Source organism: Pyrus communis, chromosome 7 (assembly GCF_963583255.1).
Source record: "Pyrus communis chromosome 7, drPyrComm1.1, whole genome shotgun sequence".
In the NCBI taxonomy this organism is placed as follows: Eukaryota; Viridiplantae; Streptophyta; class Magnoliopsida; order Rosales; family Rosaceae; genus Pyrus; species Pyrus communis.
The window spans coordinates 24,837,620-24,862,545 of NC_084809.1; the positions used below are offsets into that span (position 1 = coordinate 24,837,620).

The window sequence follows — 24,926 nt, forward strand, 5'->3', positions numbered from 1 at the left end:
TTTTTGACAATTGTAGTAAGTATGTAAGTAGGGATCGTTCTGGACCGGGGATTAGGAGGGATTGTTAATCACTTGGATTTGACAAAAAAAATGTAAAATAAAGTTTATAACACTAAACTAGACTCAAAGAATGCAAAATTAAACTTTAAAACACTAAGACAAACCAAAAACTCAAAATGCTTTAAAAACACAAACTAAATTGAATTCTAACTAAAATGAACATTAAAGCAAAAGGGGGATTTAGGTTTGACGAAAAATTGAAATAACGAAACAAGTTAATAAACTAGACAGAATGTAAATATGAAATTGATGAAATGGAATGAATGGATGCTAGCCAAGGGGTTCATCTCCACACATATTACACTTGCATACAAGATTGATTCTCAGTTGGTCTTTCGATAAATTATGAAACTCAACACTCCGGGTTAATTAGGTCCGCTTAAATTAACCGTCAAGTTTTCCTTAAGTTAATGAATTGGATGGGTTAGCGCAACGCAATTCACAACATTCTCCAAAAGTCCTTTACGTGAACAACACAATAAAGATACAATCAAAGATCATTAAGCATTATGAAAACTATAAGTGTTGACGAGGCATTCGTTACTATGATGAGCATGAAACTCGTGCCAAGAATTCGTTTAACGCGATTGTTTATAAGCAACCTCCACTACTTGTGAATATAAGTTCATAACGATTAGGTGAAATTCACTTATATTCTAGCGTCATATTCATGCATGAAAATTAAGCGCGCATTCTTAATAAACATATATAAATAAGTTATCAATCAAACGGTTAAACAAATTGAATCAACAACTTATGAAATTCCAACGAAAGTTAATCAATTCATAATGCAAACATAAACATAGTTTCGAATCATCCCCTAGCTAAAGGGGGATTAGTTCCTCATAACTTTGAAATCAAAGAAACACCTAAACATTCCAACAAGTCAAACTTGAATTGTATGAACGTTTAGGCACTCTTCTCTTCCATTCCTCATACGTACAAAACAAAGAGAATTGAATTTAAACTTTGAAATCAAAGAAACACCTAAACATTCGAACAACTCAAACTTGAATTGTATGAACGTTTAGGCACTCTTCTCTTCCTCGTTTTTGTAGCACAAGGTCTAAGGAGATGTTTAGGGCTTTAGGTGTATGTGGAATGGAGTGGGGAATTATGGAAATGGATGAGGAGTGGTGTTTGGATTATAAGGGAGAGATGGGAAGCCACGGCAAAGGAAGTTTGGTGGTGTGTTTGTGGTGTGTTGTGTATGAAATGAGATGTTATTGAATGAATGAATGCAAGGGTATTTATAGGAGTAATGGAGGGAACATGACAGCTAGGAGGTGGGTGGAAATGTGGCTGCAAGTTTGGTGAATGATTATGAGTGAATGCATGTGAATGTGGCTAGGTTGGAAAGCTGGAAATCTGAAAATGCAAATGGGAATGCTGAAATGCAAAGGTGGCCACGGTTTTGAGTGTGTTTTGTGTTGGAAATGCATGTGAATGCATGTGAATGTTGTTTGTGTGAAGTGTGTGTGGGTTAAAGAGTGAATGGTGGTGTAATGATGAAGTGTGATGGCTGAAAATGTCAAGGGAAATGCATGGATTGCACGGCAAAGAATTTCAGGATGCATGTGTGTTGGTGTGTTGTGTGATTGTTTTGTGGTTGAATGATTAAGTGGCTGAATTAAAGAATGGGAGTGCATGTGGCTTAGGTGGTGTAATGATGAAGTGGGAATTGAAAGAATGTGGTTGGAAAGTGGAAGGGAAGGCACGGCACAAAGGGGGAAGTGTTGGAAATGCATGTGATGCATGCCAATGTTGTCTTTTGGTGCATGTGTGTGTTGAATGGTGTCCTTTAATTATGCACGGTTTAGGGCTGTTAAGGGGAGAGAAATGGGAGTGAATGTGGCTTAATGATGAAGGGGGAAAGCTTGGAAAGCATGTGGCAAGGTTGGTTGCATGATGATGATGCATGTGAGTTGAAATGCATATGTTTAAATGGTTGAAATGTGTAGATGATTATGAGTATGATAAGTGATAAGTGAATGATGTATTAAGTGATAAATGAATGATATGTTAAGTGATAAATGAATGATATGTGGTGAGTGATAAGTGAATGGAAGTGATAAGTGATAAGTGAATGGAAGTGATAAGTGAATGGTTTGATAAGTGAATGATATGATAAGTGAATGCTTATAATAAGTGAATGATATGATAAGTGAATGATATGATAAGTGAATGCTTTAAGTGTTTAAAATAGGGAACAAAGCCCTTCCTTGCATGGCAAGGAAGGGAGACACAAGGAAACACACGACAATGTCCTAAGGTTGCAAGGAATGTTGTTTTTGTGTTCTAAAATGCGTAGGAGTCTTCAATGATGCTTAAATATGAGGTCTTTTAGGATTTAACTTTCCTACTTCAAGTCTTTAATTTCGTCCATCCTCTTGGCTCCAAGCATATGATATCCATTCTAATCTCTAATTTGCTCCAAAAGGCTCCAAAAGGCATCCTTTTGCATACCTTGCCCTTAGAACCTGAAAACACACAAAAGAAGCATAAATGACTAAAATAACTAGAGAAACATAACGTAAATGCACGAGAACAAGCCATTTAAGTCGCATGAATATGCTCCTATCAAACCCCCAAATTACAATAGCAGTCAAGTTTTCCGGCAACTTATGAGAAACTTCGTCATGTCACATGCCTCAGGCATATGAAACATGCATCGGCCTTGTGAAGTACAAGTTCTCATAAGCTCAAAGTAACCTCACCTTAATTGCACAAACATGTTCTCAAATGTATATACAGATCTTTATCATGTTGCGTTACGAGTTACACAGCTCAAAGGATCGGTTACCTCCTATTACAAATGTAGTAAATGTTGTGTTACGGGTTACACAGCTCAAAGGATTAGTGACCTCCTATTACAAATGTAGTACGCTTTCTGGTAGCTTTTAACAAACTTCGTCGTGTCATACACTTCGCTTATGAAGTACAAGATCTCATAAGCTTAAAATACATTACTCAAAAACCTCGCCTTAGTCGCATAAACAAATTCACATATCAGACGACTTTCGTTCAAGCAATAAAGTCAATGACCAGCTTGGCAGTGCCAACATCACCTGGTCATAGGCAATGACACACAATGAATTCAGCAACTTAACACCCTAGAAAGCTAAAACTCGCAACATTGACACACATGTTAGGAGTGCCTAATTTTATCAAAGCCGCACAAGTAGTTCACACTTTTATGGCTAAAGTTTTGCATGACACTTTAAGCTAGCAAAGTTTCAAGCACATTCAAGTCAACTGAATAACAAAGATGGAGTAAGCCGAATAAAGCAGTTTATTAAACTTCTAGCAATTGATAAATTGGCATGAAAGCCACCAAAATCTAATACAAGTTAAATAAAAACATACACTAATTAAAAGCTTGGATGATCTCCGACTCCTCAGCAGCCACTTCGCACATAATAACCTCTTCGCACTTAGTAGTCGCACTTGCAGCATTTCATCTTCAGCAGATCCAATCTCATCAATTTTGCCCTCAACTGCTCTATCTATAGCAGGTGAGAAATCAAACTCGAGCAGTTTCCTCCTTCTTGGCTAACAACATAAATGCGGCAGCAATAGAATAAGCAAGCTTTAACGTCTCTTGAGCAGCTGAATCCACTTTCCCAAGTGACAAACTTTCCTTCCCACTTCTCATAATGGCGAACATTTCAGAAGGCAATTTAGATTTAGCCACAAATAAATGTTTCATTTTATCTCTGAACCTGGGCTCTGGGGGCAACACAGAGCTCTTGGTTAAATGATCTTATCAACCAAGACTTTAGCTTCTTTCGGAGTGACAGAAATCACAAGTTCAGTAGTTTCCTTTTTATCCTTTGAGGGAGATAACTCGATAACAAGCTTTCCAGAAGCAGCAAAACTCCCATAAGCAATGGAGGAAATTCAGAATTTCTTCTCAATTGAAGGTTCAAGAAGCAGGCCAACCTACCAACTAGGCCCCACGCTTCTTTCACAGCTTCAGCTCGCGTTTCTCTTGCGATTCCTAGTTATGCTAGCCATCTGCTTTGCAACTCTTAGCTGCGCCAACTTCCATTATGCGGTTCCTAACCATGCCAACTTTTTCTTTGCAGCTTCCAATAGCACTGACTCCTGCTTTGAGGCCTATCCGAACCAATTCAGCCAAACGACTTCTAGCTGCGTTAACTCCAACTCTACGGCTTCCATCAACAACCCAACGCCCAATGCACTCAGCTTAAGGAGCTGCAATAGTAACCCACTTAGCAAGCCCAACTTGTGATGACGCCAATAAATCTTCCAAATAGGCCCCGCAACCCACTTACATACGTATCCCCTCAACGCCTCAACCCTGTATCGCGCTAGACCTTGTGAAATCCCGTTTCTAGATTTCACTGTTATAATCTACGTATTTGTATTAATGAGATTTTATATTATTTTTCAAGAATTTATATTAGTTTATTTGAAATTAGATTTCAATTAAACTAGTTATGAAGAGTGAAGTTTGGAAAATTATTATTTACTTGTTGACTTTTTGAGGTCACAAGTAACGTTTTTGAATAGGTCTTGAAGCCACGAGGGCATAGGTGAAAGCCGTTTGCAAGTCCGGAGTATAACGGTATAGTTACGGACGTTTGAAGTTGTGAACTATAGATTGTGGGAATTATTTAATTATCATATGTGGGTTCAAGGTTAAGTTAGTTTAATAAAAAGGGGACCAATAAGATTTTTAGAGGGTTATAAAGGACCAATTAGGGAGGAGAGAAGCTGACATTTTTTTCCCTCCCTATTTTGTGACCCGTGTGCTCCACCAACCCATTTTCAAACCGACCAATTTCAGGCCAATTCCTCCATTTCTCAGCTGATTTTCCTATCTCCTTCGCCTGTAACTCGCTCAACTATCTTCTTCCTTCCATCTCCACCAAAAATCAAGGGTTTTTAAGGTCTAATACGAGTAGAACTCCACGGGAGAAACCGGGGTTTCTTGACGAAGAATTGTCGTTCCGGAGAGTATTACCATTCACCATCACCCTTAATCAACTTCCCTTGGACCCAAGAACTTGACCCAATAGGTTGTAGGGGCGTTGGAACACCGAGGAAGTCGAATTGAAGAACACCCACCTTAGGGTTTCCGGCGGTTCGTGGCCAGTTTGAGGTGTTTTCCGGCCAAATTGGCCTTGGCCGCATGTATAAAGTTTACTCTACTTGTTGAGATCTTTATTCTTGTGAAATTTGAGAATTTTTGAAAAAAGTCGTATTTTCCGATATGTAACATTCAATTTATGAAATGTTGCTGGCTGAGTATATTTTCGATAAGGTCCGCCACTTGAATATTCTAACAATTGACGATCTTACCGTTGAATTGACACCAAATTTTAGTATGCTATTGTAGATATGGTTTACAGACCTTAGGGAATTACTAGTGAAAATCTAGTAGGCCTATATTGGTTAGATAACGACTTGAATATATGAAATATGATTATTATCTTAAATTTTTATATTAGTATCATTTGTGAATATGAATTGGTCTTATAATTATGATTTCTATTGAAATGTGAATTTTATATATTTAGCCATAGACCTATGCTAATTAACTATGATTTGGCTTATGTATTGTTGATGTTTGTGATATATATGTGTTTAATTAACTTTTTAATAATGTGAATGATAATTATGATGAATGTTATGACAATTATGGAATCTAAATATTGCTTGATAGTTATTTGGATATGCTTGCCAACTGAATACCTATTTGAACTTTGCACTATTACCTAGCATGAGATGGAGATGGAAGTCAGGAGATGAGTTAGGTACTTTATTAGATTTTTAGTAGAAATAGTAATTAAGGGAATTCCTTGTGTTGTGCTCCATTAGACTTGATGTTGGTTGATATATGGAATCAATAGCATGTATGTGTATAATTATGTTTAATGTGTGATGATGAGATTGCACCACGTAGTTGTGGTACATGGATGGTCCTGCTTGGTATATCCGCAATGGGGTGACCATATGTATTCAGGGGTGATCATGCTTGGTATATCTGCGATGGGTGATCACTGCCTGCACGATGAGTTTATGCCTATGGTCCTGCTTGGTATATCCGCAATGGGGGACCATACGCATTCTAGAGGTGATGATGATTAGTTGTACACGGTACATTTTGGGCGATCATATTTGGTTTGGTTCCGTTAAGGGGTCTGAAACCTGAGGTTGTTGAATTTCGTGGAGCGGCCTAAAATCCCATTGTTTGGAGAAGTAGGCTTGGCCTAACTGTGTCACTGCAACCTTAGTTATATATATATATGTGTGTGTGTGTGTGTGTGTGTGTGTATGTGTCAATGGTTTCGAGAGTCTTGTGAATTGAGTTAGAAAAGATGTTGGACGTCTGAGTGACTCATTCGGGATTTTCTATGATTCGATTATGATTTCAAAGGTATGAATTTAAAAGATATGGGAATGATTGTTATTACTTTGATCAAATTAATTAATTAATGCGGCTAGAGAATGATTTTGTGTTTCGTCAGCTTTTAAATGTGATGTGTGTTGTGAATTGCGATATCATGATGAGACATAATGATTTATATGTTGGATGGGAGAGGAATCATGTTTTCATGGGGATTTGTTATGTAGCTTGAGTCTAGGATTTACATGTTGTCAGGTTATATTGAATGATTGAGGAATACTATGCTTTTCTGCTTGAACTTAGTGGAATAAACGTCTGATTTTGTGATAGTGAACTACGAATGGCTTGATCCCTATTGAAGGTATGTAGGCAATCTAACGAGGAGGTTAGATGCAGTCATAAGGTAAACGAAAAATTTCTTGGCAATTTGATTCTTGAATTGTGATTTGCCATATTCCTAAGACGGGGTATGTGAGATATACGAAGAATTAAGTGACGTCACGTGTCGATTTTGGATGTATGATGGAATCGGGGCGCGACAGACCTAATCCTCTATCACCTGACAGTTAGCGCAAGGTCCAAAGACATAGCTATCACAGAAATGTTGACTCTAAGAAATGTTTTTGCACCATACACATTTGCAAATATCTCGGCCCTCTGATTTCAAATTAAAGATTGTATCAGTTGTCTCCAAGTTTAATCGATTTAAGTGTTTCACCATTTATATGATCAGAAATCGAAATATTGTGGAGTTACCGACAAGGCATTTAGTGCCAAATTTGGAAAAGATGACAAGCATGTGAATTCAACCAAATAGAGGCCCACCCAAACAACTAGGTGAAGATTGTCTTTCGCTTTCAATATTGTTGGGGTTTTGTGATGTTTTGGATTTATTGTGTGATTTTATAATCACTTTGGGTTTAGTATTGAAGTATATAACTACAATTTACCAATATTGACTTCCTTTTTTATGTCAACATACACCTACTGCAAACTATTAGCGGAAAAATCTCAAAAGCTATTATCTGCTCCCTGCCTCTCTTTTTTTTTTTTTTTTTTTTTTTTTTTTAATTAATTAATTAATTTTTTATCTACGGTCTAAGTTCCTTTTGCTTGTTTGATCGAATTCTAAAGTCTCTGTTCATACGACATTGTAGGGAAAATGAGAGGTACTAGCGAGTGGATTGACATTGACGCAATTACCCTTCGTTAAAGTGTGGCAGTACGAATTGAGTCTAGATCTTTGCCAATGATCACGATAACAAGAAGACGCCGTTTTACTAGTTTTTAATAAATTACATTTATCTTCTTGCATGTTAATTTTAATGACCCTTTAATGGATTGTGTAAAATTAGTTAATGAAAATAAACACGAAGACTAATTTGACCAGATTAAATATACAAGACCAAATTAAATGATAGGGTAAAATACATAAACCGTTTTGACGTTTGAGCGTATGTTTTTCCTTGACACTTACGTATTAGTATGAAAAAATGCTATACACGCAATAAAATCTTCACGGGCAGGGGTATGTCATCATAGCAGCGTATATTAGCCGAACCAGTATTCACACACAATCTGTTTCACCATAAGCTATACAAACCTCACTCTCAATGGCGCCTTCAGAGAAAATAACTCCGTTGACCAATAAGAGGTCGCCACGTTTCAGTACATAGTCATTCAGCACATAGGATTCCCCTCGTCCTTACCTTTATTTCCGCGTACGATAGCGGAACTTACCTAATAAGGCGCGCAACACACACTCTCTCTCTCCCCTCTTCGTATTGGACGTCGCACTCTCACTTTACCACTCTCTCTCTAATTCTCCCCTTTCTCTCTCCCCTTTCTCTCTCCTTCTCGAACTCAACATCTCTCTCTCTCGGCCCACAATACAAAGACGGAATTACAGAATTCACAGCTTGGTTGGTAAGGTTTGATCAAGTTTTATCGACGACTTTGGTTTCTGGTCGTGTTTTTTTGATTTTCCTAGGAAAGAATATGCGTGAATTTTATTTATTTTGTTTTTCGACTGTTTTAAAGTTGTTTGTTTTTCGACTTTGATTTCTGGTCGTGTTCGTTTTAAAGTTGTTTGGTCCCATTGTTTTTCGAGGGATCGTCGTTGTCGTTCAGTTGTGGAATTCTGACATGGCCTCTTCCGCTTCCGGAGAAGCCCTCAATCCCCCCGTCTCCCTGAAACTCAAGCAGAAAGAGGTATTCTTTTTTCTAATTTAATTTGATTTGTTTATTTAACTAATTCGACTTTTGGGTTGCTTTTGTTTTTCTGGGTTGCTGTTAAATTTTGGATTTATACCTTCAATTGTGATGGGTTTTTACTCGCGGGTTTGATCGATTGCCTTGCAGTTATGGGTTTATCTGGAATTTACTTGGAGGCCCTGCAATTTATTTTTTTTTTCTCTTCAATTTTGTTAAAAAAACGTATTGATATGATTTTTCTTGGTTTTCTGGGTAATTTGATGGATTAATTCTTGGGTACACTAGTGGTTTCTCCGTTTGTTTCGGTTAAAAGGTCGTTTTTTGTTGGCATTGAACTTTTAACAACTTTCGAAATGTAAATATATTCACTTGTGGTTTTAAGAAAACTACTTCCGTATAGTCTCCACCCGTTTGTCGTCTGTGGAATTGTGCTATCGGACATGTTATGATCACTGTTACTGTTAGTCGCAATGACCATCTGCAAAGTTGTAAGCTTTCAGTATGTTGTTGCGTGCTTGCTGCTATAGTCAACATTTGTATACCTCTGCGTTTTGTTCATTGGAAATGCTGGTGTTGGTTTGTCCTTTTATCGTTACCCTCACCATTCATATTATTGCAATGTACCGTATTGTTTTCAGTTTTTAGAACACCAAGTTTACATATGAAACAGAAACTGCAAAGAAAAAGAATTTCTTATATGTATGTATTATAGTATTATAGTTGCAGTAGTTACCGAACAAATCAGCTACTCGAGGTACTTATTTCTCTCCTAGGGAGCTTGTTTCTCAACAAAGATCAATTAAGAATTTTTTATGATGGTATTGAAATTGACTTGGTTGGTAAGGGAAACAGTTAAGTTTTGAAGAATGAGATGGAAGAATAAATTAAGCTGTGTTATCTGTACTAACTTTACAGCAGATGATTATTGGTTCCCTATTCTTATGTCATATGTACCATTGCATGGTTGTAAATTTATACTACTTTCTGTAGGGTGCTTTGGACAGTGATGCTAAGTACTCAGCTAGTGTAGTCGGATCAGAAGATGACACTGATCTCTTAAAGAGTTCAACATCAGGATCAACCAATGCAAATGTTGTCAAAACTTCCAATTGTTTTTCATCTAATGATGATGATATGAGCATGGACGATGAAGACAATGATGATGACGATGATGATAATGACTATGATTGTGATGACAACGATGGTTTTCTGTATGATGACGGTGATGATTGCATGACTCTGCAATCTCAGTTTGATAATGTGGACTTGCCTCCTGGTGTCGAAGCAACTCTTCCCTGGTTGAATGATCCTTCACCGAGTGAGAAGCCATCCACTAAGACGCTGGCTATTTCAGATCTACCACCATGTAGTTCAACTGTTCCTTCTGAAGCAAGTTCAACTGCTCCTTTTGAGGCAAGTTCTAGTAAGGAACCGGCAGACAGCAATGATGACAGTATCCTGCCAAAGTCTCAACAGTTTAAGAAATTTGATATGGTGGAAGATTTCTCGGATCACCACTTTAGCCGCATGGGATTTTCAGATGAGCAGGTGAGTTGAATTAGTTGAACTTGTGCTTCACACCTGCCCCCTCCCGAACAGTTATGTGTGAGCATGTGCATGTGTGCACATCTCTCTTTATGGATGTGCCCTGGTCTGGCTGTGTGACACAGGCTTGAGTGCACGCATAAACTCTGCATGCATAAAATGTGGAGCGTGTATGTCTGTCTTTGTGAATATGGACTAATCTGTGTTTGTTTCTTGATAGCCACCCAGATATTGGGCAAAGCGAATTCAGGATGAATGGAAAATTTTGGAGAAGGACTTACCAGGTGAGTTCTACCGCTGTGTATAGGGATTCACTATGCTTGATTATACCAGTGTTGAAATATTCTTGTGTTTGTAAGTTCTCTTTTAGTGCTACTGTTGTTTTCCCAGTAGAAACTTCACCTATTTTTTGAAATCGGTTCCTTTCCTTTCTGGTCATGTCTTGTCATTAGTTTAGTAGGTTGGCTCATTTCTGTTTTTTCTTGCAGACACAATATTTGTCAGGGTTTATGAAGCAAGAATGGAACTTCTGAGGGGTGTCATTATAGGACCTCCGGGCACTCCCTACCATGACGGTCTTTTTGTCTTTGATTGTCTCTTCCCAACTAACTATCCTAAATCACCACCGGTGTGTATATGGTGCTATTGCATTGGTGTTTTATTGTATATTTTATCTCATTGTAGATAATTTTGATTTTCTTTTGTCAGATGGTGTACTACTATTCAGGTGGTCTTCGATTGAATCCAAATTTGTACGAGTGTGGGAAAGTTTGTCTGAGTCTCCTAGGCACTTGGAGTGGCAAACAAAATGAAAATTGGGTCCCAGGGCAATCAACAATGCTACAAGTTTTAGTCTCTATACAAGCTCTTATTTTGAATGCAGAGCCCTTCTTCAATGAACCTGGGCATGAGTCATCGTATGTTGGAGCAGAAGGGCAAAGGCAATCCAGAAAGTACAATGAGGATACCTTTATTCTATCTCTAAAAACGATGATTTATACACTAAGGAGGCCGCCTAAGGTATGATTATAGCAACCATCTCCGTTACAGTACACTGATCTTCTATTTATAATTAACATTTTACATTGTTCCTTGCTGGAGAGTTGATTTACTAGAATGAAGTAGATTGCCAGAACAGTAGGGAGTTTTCTTTCTCACATCTGTGCTTTGTGGGGTTGAAACAAGTAGCCTTGATGTATAAACACCGGTTCCGAGTCGAGTATTATTGTAGAATTTAGTTGTGCTAGGATGGTTTTTTCTGCTTGCTGTTGCTGTTAGAAAACTATGCTGTTATCTAACCCGCCATGTTCCAGAATGAATCTTAGAAGGGACAGAAGGCGGGATGTCAATTTGTTAGGAGGCCTAGGAATCTGTTATTCATCTTTTACTACATTTTCCATTAGCTTTTGATCTTTGGGAATACATTTTCTCTCCTTTTGGGCTATAATAGGTGTTCCAAGAGTCAAATATTGCTTTACTGTCTGGTCACCAAATTTACAGATCTGGGGGTTACCTCCATTTGTAATCTTTTAGTGTGTTGATGGTTTCACTGCTTTGCTCCATGATTTTTCAACGGGGATTTGGTGATTGCTTTTGACCCATAAATTAGGGTCTGAATTACGATTTAGTAACTTTGATGAGTATGCGGGTGTATTATTTGTGCCCTAGTGATTCAAATACTCTTATAGTGGTTTTAGCAGCTTAGATATCGTGTTCTAATGATGGTTTTAGCAGCTTAGACGAAAAAAGTAAATAGGAAGTCAGTTTGTACGTTATCTTTTGTTTTGAAAGGCACTTTCTGTTTTGTATCTCAGGTTTGTAGCCTAGGTCGGTCACCTAATTAAGTGAGCTTTCTTGCAGTATTTTGAGGACTTTGTCTTGGGTCATTTTCGCGAACGTGCACAGAATATTCTGGCAGCATGTAAAGCATATAGTGAGGGCACTCTGGTGGGGTCTGATATCACATCCCAGAATGCAGAAAAAGGTGGCTCCGCACAATTCAAGGCAAGTGTAGCTAAGATGATGAATACACTTGTTACACATTTCACCAGAAATGGATCAACCGACTGTGAGAAGTTTAGAGTTGAAGCCTCACATTTGACTAGCAGCTGACTTGATGGGATTGGGAAGGTAATAAGAATTATAGATTGGCTTAGGAGAAACGAAATCTTTGGACCTGCGTATGGTATTTTCGTTTCCCATCTGCTTTCCGATACTGGTATTCTGGAATTGGTTAGTTCGTTTTTCGGTCTGTTTTATCTTTCGGGATTCTTGCTAGTACATATAAAGTATAGTAGGAAGACGTTGATGATGGATTCATGTTGAAGTGGACTTGGCTTATTGCTACATTGATCTAATTGTGAGTCACAATTTGTGACCTTGTTTATAGGCTTTTTCCAATTCTAGCCGAAACAATGTTTTATGGCAGTTGCCCACTACTGCTTGACTTGTTTTACTTTCTGATTCCTTGGTGTACACAATCTAGCGTGAATCTCTCGTAACATGATTTATCACGTGATGTGAGATATAGACAAACACGTAAATTTGGAGTAATAAACCTGGTCTATATGGTAGGTTCCTAGGCAACATAACATGATCTATTCAGTCGTTATTTTGTACACCAACGAGGCATAAGGGATCCACAGATGAGCTCATTGATAATTTGAAATGCCTACCAAAATTCGATAAAAAAAAAAAAAACAAAAAACAAAAAACAAAAAACCCTACTAGATCTTGTGGAATGGATAACTATGAACTACAACTCACTAAAACCCGAAACTATTTGACTGTTAAATTAAATGGTAGTTATATTAGTATTTTGAAAAGTTGTGTTTGTCTATTTTCTTCATTACAATTAATGTCTTAATGGTTTGGATTTTTTTATTTTGTACAAGAAATATCTATGAATAATTTACTAAGATATAGACAATTTGGATCGTTAAAAAAAGTAATGAAATGAGCAACACAAAAATTATTCGATGGATCCCTTAATGGTTCCGTCTACGGTACCTATTAGAAAAAGTATCAGGACCATTTAATTCTCTTCCCGTACCATTTGGGTTCTTAACCAGAATTTGTGTCCATGATAATTATTTGATAATTTATAAAAATAATGAGGTTAGTCATACACCTAATTCATTTAAGATGCATTAATGAATCTTTGAACCAGTAATTACATAAATTTTACACAATTTCCCAGCAAACATGCCAGGCCGTGAGAGAGAAAGAAACCTTGTGAGTGGTGGTGTCCCTCAAAGTCAGGACTTTTAAAAAATTACTTTTTCCATATAGTTTTTTTTATTAATTTTATTAATTATGATAAAAATTGAAAATTAAAAATAAGAAATTATACTACTGCAACAATGCTTAACACATGGCAAGTTATGAATGAATAGTGTGGTAGTGACACTCAACATGATTTAGTGGCAAGTCAAGTCTCACACAAGTTTTTCTCACCTCTTAGACTCAAATCCACCAAGTTGAGTGAAAATGCTCTAAATGAAGCCTGAATTTTAAATCGAACTACCCTAACCAGATGCCAAATTTTCGAGTCTGATTTAGGAATTAATTTGACTCAAATTTGAACTGCATTGACGCATGTTATGTAATCAATACCCAAAAAAAAAAAAAAAAATGGAATTGCAAAAGTCCAATAAAAAAAAGTACAAAAATAAATAACAACTTCTATTCAATGAGAAATAAAGTGTGCGGTAAAAAAAATATAAAATTGAAACTCTATTATCTAGATAATTATCCTAACCGAAAAAATGATGGTTTAGGACCCATGCCCATGCAAAATATTTCTAGCGATGAACGGCTGTATATTAACCCCTTAAAATGCCGTCATTCTCTAATCTCCACTGTATATACATCCAAAACCCAGTGCATTTGCACCAATTAGTATCTTTCCTTGACTTCCAAGTTTTAGGAAACAAAACCTAGCAGCTACTTTCCATTTATTTTGCCCCTTCTTGTTTTCATACAACCTGAACCTACAAACTGCAACAGCCGCGCTGTTCTTTCGAGCCTCGAGACGATTGAATCTTGAACCTACAAGCTTCATTACCATGGAGACTGCTAGTAGCCTGGGATTACCAGTCGGATGTCACTTCGAACCATCCGACAAAGAGCTTTTGCTTCACTTTCTTTACAATAAAGAGCACGGTCTACCGCTTTCTTGCAACGCCGTGATGGAGTGCGATCTTTATGGAAACGAAGAAACATGAAGGCAGTTGTTCGATCAAACTAGTGAAAGATGTCTCTACTTTTTCATCGTGTTAAAGAAGAAGACGGAGAAAGGTTCACGGGTAGAGAGAACCTCATCTGGAGGATGCGTTATATGGAGAATCCAAAGCGATAAGCCTATTAAGGTTTATAGAGTTTGAGATTGGAAAGGAAAAGTACGAACGCAAAAGAGCAGAGAATTGGTGAGAATAATTTGTGATTGATTTACATGATTATTGGCATTATCACAGATTGTGTGTGTGTATATATATATATATAATATTACATCAGTTGACTTTGTAAAACCGTAGAAGGCAAGTATTAGAATACAGTACAACAGTAAAGACAGAGACTGAGTGAATCGTGTAGAGTGTAGCAAATCACGTCCTAATGGCAGATTTGTCTGCTTGATTTGCTGGACCTGTAGTAATCTCGTTATCCCCCCTCAAGCGAAACGGAACAAAGTGAAGATTGAGCTTGGAAATAAGGAAGGAGAATCATTCACGAGATAGTCCTTTGGTGAAGACATCGGCAATTTGATGTTGTGAAGGAATATGCCGAGTGGCAAGGACCCCGTGAGCAGTAACTCACGAACAAAATGGTAGTCAATTTCTATGTGCTGAGTGCAAGCATGGAAGACGGGATTTGCAACCATTTGAAGAGCAGAGACATTATCGACATAAATGCATGGTGGAGTATAAGGAGGAAGACCAATCTCACGAAACAAATAGCAGAACCACCATAGTTCAGCTGCTGTGGTGGCAAGAGCGTGATATTCAGCTTCAGAGCTTGAGCGAGACACTGTGGATTGCTTTTTAGCAGTCCAAGTCAGAAGGTTCGGGCCAAGAAAAATGCACGATTCATTAGTGGATCGACAATCATCAACAGAACCAGCCCAATCAACATCGGAGAATCCACGAAGAGAGAAGTCCGTTGAGGAACGGAAGAGGAAACCATGCGCAACGGTGCCCTTGATAATATAGCGATAAATGCGCTTGACTGCTTGAAGATGAGTGGTTTATGGATTGTGCATGTATTGACAAACTTGATTGACAGCGTCAATAATATCGGGGCATGAGAGAGTAAGATATTGAAGCCCAACAACCATACTACGATATGTCTCTAGTTCAGAAATTGGATCACCATCATGTGCAGATAAGCGTGTCGAGGAGAGGAACGGAGTGGGGCTTGGCTTGCAAAGATCCATCTTAAATTTTTTTTAACAAATCAGACGCATAATGAGACTGAGAGAGAGAGAGGTGACTGCCATTGCAGATGACCTCCATGCCAAGAAAATAATTAAGATCCCCTAACTTCCAACTGGCAAAGGTGGCACATAATGTATCAATGAATTGATGAACAGCAGCAGAATTAGAGCCTGTAACAATCAGATCGTCAACATATACAAGCACATATAAAGAATATGTGGAAGAGTGATAAATAAACAAAGATGCATCGGGTCGGCTGTGGAAGAACCCTTGGCTATGCAAAAAGGAGTTTAAGCGTTGAAACCATGCACGTAGAGCTTGTTTAAGACCATAGAGTGCCTTGTGAAGACGACAACATGCTTAGGGTGTTGGGAATCGACAAAACCAGGTGATTGTTTCATATAGACCTCTTCAAGCAAAATTCCATTCAAGAAGGCATTACGAATATCGAGTTGCTGTAAAGTCCAATTTTTGCAAATAGCCAAGGCAAGGATCATACGAATAGTTCCTGGTTGGACAACGGGACTAAAAGTTTCTTCGTAATCAAGACTTGCTTGTTGGTTGTAACCCTTGGCGACAAGACGTGCTTTGTGTCGATCAAAAGAACCATCCGCTTTGCGTTTCACCCGAAAGTTCTTTGTCTGTTTGATTTGCTGGGCCTGTAGTAATCTCTTTAAGGTTAAACTTGATCCTCAAGCAGCGACTGAGACTCATATCGGGTTTAAGCGAAAGTGATCCTATGTTCCAAAAGAGGGTTCGACGTCTAAGGCAAAGGGAGATTGGGTTATGTATGAGTTTCGACTTGACGAGCTCTTTCTGGACAAGAATAACAAAGTAATTAAGTAATATTAAATACATGCTTAATTTTCAGTCTTAAATACTATATGATTTCTCGGAGTCTTACTTATTTCTTCTTTGATTTAATTCCCAGACTTATCCTTCTTGTGCATTGTCATTGTTTATCTTTTTTTTGTTTTTAAAAATCCTTGTCATGCATGTTCAACATTGAGTGATTTGGTTTTGCTGTAGCTATCTTTGATAAATTTGGGTTCCATCTTTCGTCTTAATTAGTTTCTGTTTTAACAGGGTTTATTTATTTTTAATACTACTTATGAATGCTGTACGTAACTTTTTGATCAAGGTTTTCATGAATTAGAATCACCGTTGAATAACTTTGTTCTTCTTCGCATGAATTAATATATACATATATATACACACACATATACATAGACCACTTAGCAATCTTGGTTCTTAAAACTTATTTGTTTATTACAAATCCAAGAGGCTATCCGCCTCTTAGAAAGATTTCAACTATTGCTAACGATAACTGCTAAATATCCTTAGATACAAAGTAAAAAAGAATAATTTACGATCTAAATTCTTCATATATATATTCTTAATGAATCAAGTTGTCTTTCAAAAAGTTTCTCAACTGAATATTGATTAATTTATTTGTATTTTCTCCATAACCAGTGGATTAAGAACTATTTCAATCATTCTTTGGGTGGCAATGAGGGGGATTAATTGTGGGGGATTGATTCAAATGCTTTATTATATGTTGATTAAAGTAAAAAACAGTTCCCTAATCTTGTACGTGCGTTTCATGTTTGCAGGCAAACTATGTTCTTTGTCGTGTAATAAATAAACAAAAGTTACAACCAAGGAGGCAGCCGAGACTGATCAGAGGGAATGTAAACAAGGAGATCAAATCCAATATTGTCAGCGAAGTACTATACCATGAGGAGGAGAACGATGGTGTGGATGTTGGCAGTGAAATCTTAAAGCTTTTAGACCAAGACTAGGGCACTAATGATCAGCAGAACTATGGTATTTACAATTTCAAGCGACTAAAGTTGAAAATTTTGTGAAACATAACATATCACTTTTGTTAATTATTTTTCAGCGGGTATTGGCCTAGTACCCTTGCTTGTTTTACTTTTTTTTTCTTTTAATATTATTAATTGGTGCCTCGCATACAACTGTTGACGAAGAGCTAATCTCGCTTAATCATTCTCTGAAAAAAATTAACTGAATGAGATCAGCACAATTGAATTATATATGTGAACATATTTGAAGAGTATTTTAGTCAAAGAATTTGAATTACTAGCTACCACCTATTTCTCTCGAATATTTTTAAAATTCCAGGTAGAAAAAAAAAAGAAGAAGAAAAAGATAGAGGGTAGCCGGAAACTGGGGGGATAAAACCCAATTTCTAGGACCGAAAGGTTCTTCAAAAAGTCATAAAGCGCTTGACATATGACTCTTTATGCCAACTTTTGTAACTGATACCACTATTTTTCTCTTTGATTTTAAAAGTTAATAAATCAAATTGGAAAAACATAATAATAAAAAAGGGGTTAAGGATTAAAACCATGAAACGCCACCAAAATTTACAAACTTCAATGCCAAACACAATGTTTATTTTTGTTTTCGTTACGACATTAACATTATTGGACCATCTTGTTCCCATTTGTGAAAACAAAGAAAACTAATGCAACAGAGTCTGGTGCACGCTTTGCGTCTATCTCTCTCCTCATTTGATGTGTAATATTAAGAAAGAAATAGCGACAAAGAAGCATACAACTCACTGCACCAAAGTCTTTCTCCATTTTTTTAGGCTGAAGCAAACCTATTAAACCACATGAGAAATGCTAGAGCAGCATCTCTTGCCTTCTCTGGTGGGGGGGTTGTTGGGATCAGTGTCTCGTACTCAACTTGCCATTTTGCAATGCACATCTCTTCGTCTTTTCCTTTTTCTTGGGCACGAAGGAATGAGAAGGTGACAATGTATGGATCGTACATTTTCTGCAGTTCACCTCCGATGACGCGGTAGGTCACAGACCGACCGTTGTCTACCTTCTCTATCTTCTCCACTGATTCCTTTACATAGTAGCGCACAGCTACGTGTTTAAGACATGAATATTATCGTAAGTTATTGCTGTGGTCTCACACATGAATCGTAAAAGTGTTTTACGACAACAGAAAATGTTTTTTTTATTACGTTGAACAGAAAAACTTAATAGCACTTATGGATCTTAAATTAAATTGAAAACATGTGTTGTGTTATTCTTCACATGAAGCACTTGCAAGTTCTTTCGTATGGAACGCATCCAAGTTCTTTGTCATCAAGCACTTGAATTTTTAACAAAATTTTCTACAAGTTATAATAACAGAACTTTTAGCAAAATAACTTATGAGTAGAACTGTTTCTTATAAAATCATAAACGAGCCCTAACTCGCTAATAGGTTATCAATATAATATTTACATGCTATTCAAGTTATTTACTTGAGTGAAGATAGCCAGCTCTACCGTATATCATCCATATTTTTCTCTGTTCTTATCAATAAAACAGGAGATTCAAACTTTAAACCTCTTCGAACATTGGGAAAGAAGAGAAGAGAGGCTAGAGAGTTACCAGAACCGAGTTTGAAGAGTCTGAGACTTCCCGGGTGACCGTCGCCTTCAATGTATTCAGCACTTGTAAGCATTTTAGGGTTTATTTTGCTAATGATCTCATTGTCTCTGTACATTTCCCATGCTTTCGCTGCAGGGATATTGAGTTTTACCTCTCCTTCCATGTTTCTCATCTCCTCTCTCTCTCTCTCTCTCTCTCTGAAGTGTGAAACATGCATACTCGCAACACACATCCGATACTTACATATACACACATCTATAAAATACAAATGAATTGAAGTGTAATATTCATGTCCAATATCTATAAAAGGAAAATGCTCGGGAGATCATATTTTTGCACATGCCACTTCTTTGATGTATTATCTCATTTGGCAAGTGATGTGTACTTGCCATGTCAATTAATAAATTTATCTGATTAAATGTTGATTGTATGGATTATTTGTCACATAAAATGGTACACAAATACAATATACATATGTGATCTAGCATTACTTATCTATAAAATACAAATTAGGGGGAATCCACAGGAGTTAATTCAGCCATTAAAAGTTGATGCTAATCTCTCAAAACACACATTAACATGCATATATATACTTTCAAAGGGCAAGATAATTCATAGATGAGAGGTCAACTAGGTTAGCTCCTATAAAAAGTAGACGCCAGTCTCTCCATATCTTCATATGTAATATAATATTTGATGTCATATGCTTCGTGATTTGGTATATAAAACAAGCTAGATTCGTTAAAGCGATAATATGCTCCCACACTAATGCTAATGTTCAACTAATTAATGGTTTGACGTCCTCGTTCCAGAGATTAAAATATTGTTTCGTTGTGCGGCTTGGTTATGAGAGATTTTTTCATGTGACTAGAACACGAGTCGGTACATCACATGTTAAAATGTATGTGCAGAGAATTTCTTTTTCAAGTGTTCCTCCATTTTTATTATGACACATAGTGTACTGGCCCGTATTCTTAGTACACTAAAAAACTCTTCTTGGTTAGGCCTCAAGTAGACTTGGAAATAGTGTTCTAAAAACCGGCCTAGGCGGTGCCTAGACGCTGGGCGTAGGTGTGCCGATCCGATTAGGTCCAAATCGTTAAGAAAAATCGAGGAGCTGTTAGGCATTCGCCTAGGCGCTCTTAGGCGGCTTGGGTGATCTAGGTGGCTGTCTAGGCGGTAGTCTAGGCGAAGTGAAATGGTTTCCTGGGAAGAAATTCCAAACACATACTTAGAATCGTAAAAGCTTTCTCGCCGCTTCGACTCCCTCTCTTTGTGCACCACAACCTTCTTAGCTTTTGTGCACCACAACCTTCTTAGCTTTCTCTAAAAACTTAGGGGGTGTAGTCAATTTGGATTTCAAAATTTTAATAATTTTTTTTTTAAGTGACAGATTTCAAAGGATTTTAATAGATTCAACAAGGCTATACATATTTTGGTAGATTTACATGAATTTCTATATTATAGATTTGTATGGATTTCTTAAGATTTGTGTAGACTTTTTTCATGAACTTTTATCAAAGTTAGAAGTGGCTAATACATTTCTTTCCGATTTGTTCTTCCACCATTTTAAATTATAAGTTATACATATCAACCCAAAATCTAAGCAACATCAAATTCATGTAAAAAATTGCCGCAACATTACAAATATTATACAAAAACCAATTAAAACCAACATGAACTTCATTAGACAAAAAAGAGGAGCAAAATAACCCAACTGATTCATCAGATACTTCTTTGAAGCATTTAATCAAACAACCTACGGGCCAAATTTGCATAACCCTAACTCACCAAACCAGCAAAGGGAATTCCCCAAAAACAATGTCTTTCCATTTTCTAATCAAACTAAAACAAACATAATTGGCAAATTCACGAATTGAATCAAATACAAACGAAAAACCCAATATGTTTTCAATTGCATGCGTCTAACCCACCCAAAAATTGTTATAGTTTTGGTAAATTCAAATTTTTTCTACACCCCAAAAAATTCAAATTTTCTCTCCTATTAAAGAAAAAGATTGCCTTGGTAAATAAAACAAACATATTCCAAAAGAATAATCAAAGTAGAAACTATGAAGAAAGAGTGAACTGAAAAATCAAGAGGGTAAGAACATGCCCAGGCTGTGAACATATGCAACCTTCCTCCTCTAAAAAGACTTAAAAAAAAAAAACATCCCAAAACGAACTCTGAAGAAAACAAACCCTAATTCGACGAAAGATTGACATGCAAACAGAAGAAAGAAGGAGAAGGCAAAACTAGTTGTGTCTTTGGTGGAAGATAGTACCACAAAAAGAAATCAAAGGTGTAATGGCAGGATTCTTGGTGGCATTTGGCATTTATATACTAAGGGTGGGCAAACGGGTCTTGGATCCACGGGTATGGGGTGGGTCTAGTGTTTTAAAATATGAAACGAGGCGGGCCGGATTGGGTTCATGTTAGTTGCGGGGCAAGGCGGGTCTAAATTGCTAAGAAAACGGGCCCCTTGGCCCGAACCGTATACCTCGTCCAATATTTGGAGATTTGATCTCTTAGTCATCTGCAGATGTCTTCTCAGTTTCTGGAAGACTCGTTCCTCCCCAGACTGACCTTCATCCCTCTCAACTCTCAAACATCTTGACTCTAGACTCTCATCCATCTCGATCTCTCTCTCCCAGACTGACTCTCAGTCCCGTATCCGTTAGGGGATCCAGATCCTTATATAAATGAGGGATAAAAGGGGTGGCTCAGGTTGTGTCTCTTTGCTCCTTCCTTCGTCACTATTTTCGTATTCCCAAGCCCTCATCGCATCTTTCTTTCCGATAATCTCCGTACAGTGCGTTTCAATCAATGGCTGCAAATCACTGGCTGAGGCCCGAGGTAAGCGCATATCTACCTATGATACTTGATCTTTTCATTTCGTTTTGTGCCAGATCGGCTTTGATTCTGTTGGCTCGGCTTTCAATCCGGCATCGTATTGTATGCATGTAGGTTTATCCACTGTTCGCTGCCACAAGGGTCACCGTAGGGATTTGTGGGTTGAGTCTGTATCGCCATATCACCATCAACCCTGAATGAGGTCCCTCCCACCCACCACCTGATCACCATTTCCATATATCGAGGTCCCTACCACACACCACCTGACCACCATCTTCGTCAAACAAGTTCATCGACGCCAAGAACTTGAGTTTGGTGAGCCCCTTGCTGCGATTATGCTTCCAATTTTCAAAAAAGCCAAATTGGTTTTGATTTGGGTTGCCCAATGGTTTTGTAGGGGAATTTAATTTGGGTTTTTTAGCGGTTTGGGAAAATTTTGTGATATGGGTTTTGCAGGTATTTTTTTTCTTTCCTATGTAGTTCATCGACCATGCATTAGAAATCATGTAATTTACTGGTTTTTGTTGAATTTGTAACAGAAATTTTACGTGATAGACGTAACTTGCTCTTTGGTTCTACAAGCTTCTTCCTTTTCGATTGGCAACGGAACCGCTCCTCCTTCTGCTTCAATCTTAGCATGCCCAGAACTGGAAAAAGAAAAAAAAAGTTATTGGACCCGTGGACCCTTCTGAACCGGCCCGTTTGATACGGGTCGGGTTAGGTCCGGTTCCCAAACTCAAATCCCTATACCCGGCCTGGCCCGCCCCGTTACATTTTAAAATGGGTAGGTCCAGTTCTTTCAAATTTGGGCCCGCCCCGTGCCTAGCCCTAATTTATACCACCACCCTCAAATCTATCAAAATCTCTCTCCCATTAAAATCCTAGCAAATCTTTGGAATTCTCACTACCTTCAGAATTGTGTGGACTTTTTTAAAATCTTAATCGACTACCCTTAAATTTGGATATATTCTTTAAAATCATCTTAAATCCTAATTTGATTACAACATGATTTCAAAGTCTTAAAATCCTCTTTCAAAATCATGATTGACTATCCCTAGATTTTAAAATCTATTAAAATCCTACGTAATCCTAATTTGACTACACCCTCCTTAATGGACTTGAGTTTTTCAATCCCCTTGAAAGGACTGGGAATAAAAAATAGGGAAAGAATGATAAATAAGACACTTTCTTAATCTTGGAACAAAAATAGGATTTTTCGAATATGCACATGCCATGCCCAACAATCAGACCGAAATATGATTTTTCTTTACACTTTAAAATGACTTAATTGCCCTCGTATATAAGTGGGTTATTTCCTCCCATTTTCTTATTTTTCTCTCTCTACTCTCTTTCTCCCTCCTATATTCTCTCACTTTCTCCCTCACGCACTCTCTCTTCCGCTCTCATTGTGCACACACCGTGCACAATCGTCCCGACCAACACCGTTTAAAACGAAGCCACCACCAATTTCATCTTGTCCTCACCAGTCAAAAACACCTAGCCTTGTCACGAATCTCATTCATGATCGTTGGGATCGAAACTCAAGTAGGCTGTGAGTTTTCCGACCATTTTCTGACAACGTGACAAACAATCGAGGTTCGAGAGTTTTCCGGACATTTTCCAACAACATGACAAACAATCGAGGCTCGAGACCATCACCATTGGACTCACATCGAGGGTGGGAACAAACCCCAGTCATTAAATGCTGGTGCACACAAGGTGCTTCCTGGAAACAAAGCCCTCACTCTCTCTCTCTCTCTCTCTCTCTCTCTCTCTCTCTCTCTCTCTTTCTCTCTCTACAAACATCCTGAACATGAGGGGTCAACACCACCCAAATAAGAAAACTCATTTGTCATTGACCAAAAATAAGAAAACCCATTTGTTATTGACCAAAAAATAAGAAAACTCGTTTGTTGTTTGCTCTCTTCCTTCCAATACTTGCAGATTAGTGGGATTAAAGAAGTGAGCTTTTTCATATTTGGGGAAGGGAAGAATAAACCCAAGAGTTGTATGAAGTAATAGTGAAACAAAATTTAATCAATTTCTCCCTCTTCTATATCATGGGATTCCTTACCTTGTTTGAATGTTGTGATGGTGTTTACTAAAAATTGGCAATTTGTGTTTTGTTAGATGAATTTTTCAGGATATGCTCATTGTATGTATATAACATGCACATGATATGCTTATAGATCTGAGCCGACCCAAAAATCCAGAGCTCACAGCTCTCTCTTCGAAATCAGAAAAATGACGTCATTACTAGTGACGTCACAACCATATACAATATATGCACACCACATGTACATCATATGTATATTACATGCACATGATATACACATAACTAGAGATCGAGCAACGAGCTGCTTTCCGCATTAATAAGAAACTTTAACGGCAACCTATTGGTATAGTGGATACAATTAAAACATAATTGTAGCATATATAAGATTACAATGGCAGTTTGAAAAGTCTTGTTACGTATATCAATCATTGAGAAGTCTTGTTACGTATATCAATCACCGCTTAACCGTGCACGTGGAAAACATGATACTCGTTGTTATTTCATGGACACGCATGACCCTTAACGTCCTCTAAGCTTTTTCTTAATTTTGTTTTTCACCGAGGCCAACTAGGTTGTGGTCATACTCGAAATTCCAGGCACAACATACGTGCACCATAACTAGTGAGCATTCTCGCTTCTCTTATTAAGATGTAACTATGCACACCGGATGCACACCACATGAACCAAAAATTGTTTCATCCCAGTTTTGTAGCACATTAAAACTTGGAATTTATTCCACTAACCCATAGGCCCCAACATGAAACACAAACCCTAATTTAACTTTCAAATATTAATTCATCTTACAAACAACCCATTTATTCCAAAAATCATTGATGAAGGAACACTATTTCACAAATCATTGATGAAGGAACACGAAGCTAAACACTCTACCTTGCTATGCTTGCCAAAGCTTCAATCGCCGGAAAAATGGAACTTTCCGGCCAAAACAAAAAATATGGTACAAAACCCAACT

General features: G+C 37.6%; 2 protein-coding genes across 2 annotated transcripts; one reads left to right on the forward strand and one right to left on the reverse strand.

The window, feature by feature from the left end:
• The first annotated feature begins 8,343 nt into the window (after positions 1-8,343).
• LOC137739434 (putative ubiquitin-conjugating enzyme E2 38) lies at positions 8,344-12,617 on the forward strand. Its single transcript, XM_068478999.1, has 7 exons — positions 8,344-8,362; positions 8,522-8,647; positions 9,641-10,198; positions 10,416-10,479; positions 10,684-10,823; positions 10,904-11,215; positions 12,056-12,617. The coding sequence occupies exons 2-7, from the start codon at positions 8,582-8,584 to the stop codon at positions 12,305-12,307; spliced, it is 1,392 nt and encodes a 463-aa protein (XP_068335100.1). The 5' UTR covers positions 8,344-8,362; positions 8,522-8,581; the 3' UTR covers positions 12,308-12,617.
• Positions 12,618-18,240: 5,623 nt separating this feature from the next.
• Positions 18,241-19,206, reverse strand: LOC137740720 (major pollen allergen Cor a 1 isoforms 5, 6, 11 and 16-like). Its single transcript, XM_068480543.1, has 2 exons — positions 19,044-19,206; positions 18,241-18,527 (listed from the first exon to the last, which is right to left on the reverse strand). Exons 1-2 carry the CDS (start codon positions 19,204-19,206, stop codon positions 18,241-18,243), a joined length of 450 nt encoding a protein of 149 aa, XP_068336644.1.
• Between the last annotated feature and the right edge of the window lie 5,720 nt (positions 19,207-24,926).

Bases quoted from the DNA above. Each gene is read 5' to 3' on its own strand.
- LOC137739434 (XM_068478999.1), top strand. From the start codon at position 8,582: ATGGCCTCTTCCGCTTCCGGAGAAGCCCTCAATCCCCCCGTCTCCCTG. The intron at 10,480-10,683 runs GTGAGTTCTACC...TTTTTCTTGCAG, and splicing joins TTTGGAGAAGGACTTACCAG to ACACAATATTTGTCAGGGTT. The intron at 11,216-12,055 runs GTATGATTATAG...GCTTTCTTGCAG, and splicing joins CACTAAGGAGGCCGCCTAAG to TATTTTGAGGACTTTGTCTT.
- LOC137740720 (XM_068480543.1), bottom strand. From the start codon at position 19,206: ATGGAAGGAGAGGTAAAACTCAATATCCCTGCAGCGAAAGCATGGGAA. The intron at 18,528-19,043 runs GTAACTCTCTAG...TTAAACACGTAG, and splicing joins ACTCTTCAAACTCGGTTCTG to CTGTGCGCTACTATGTAAAG.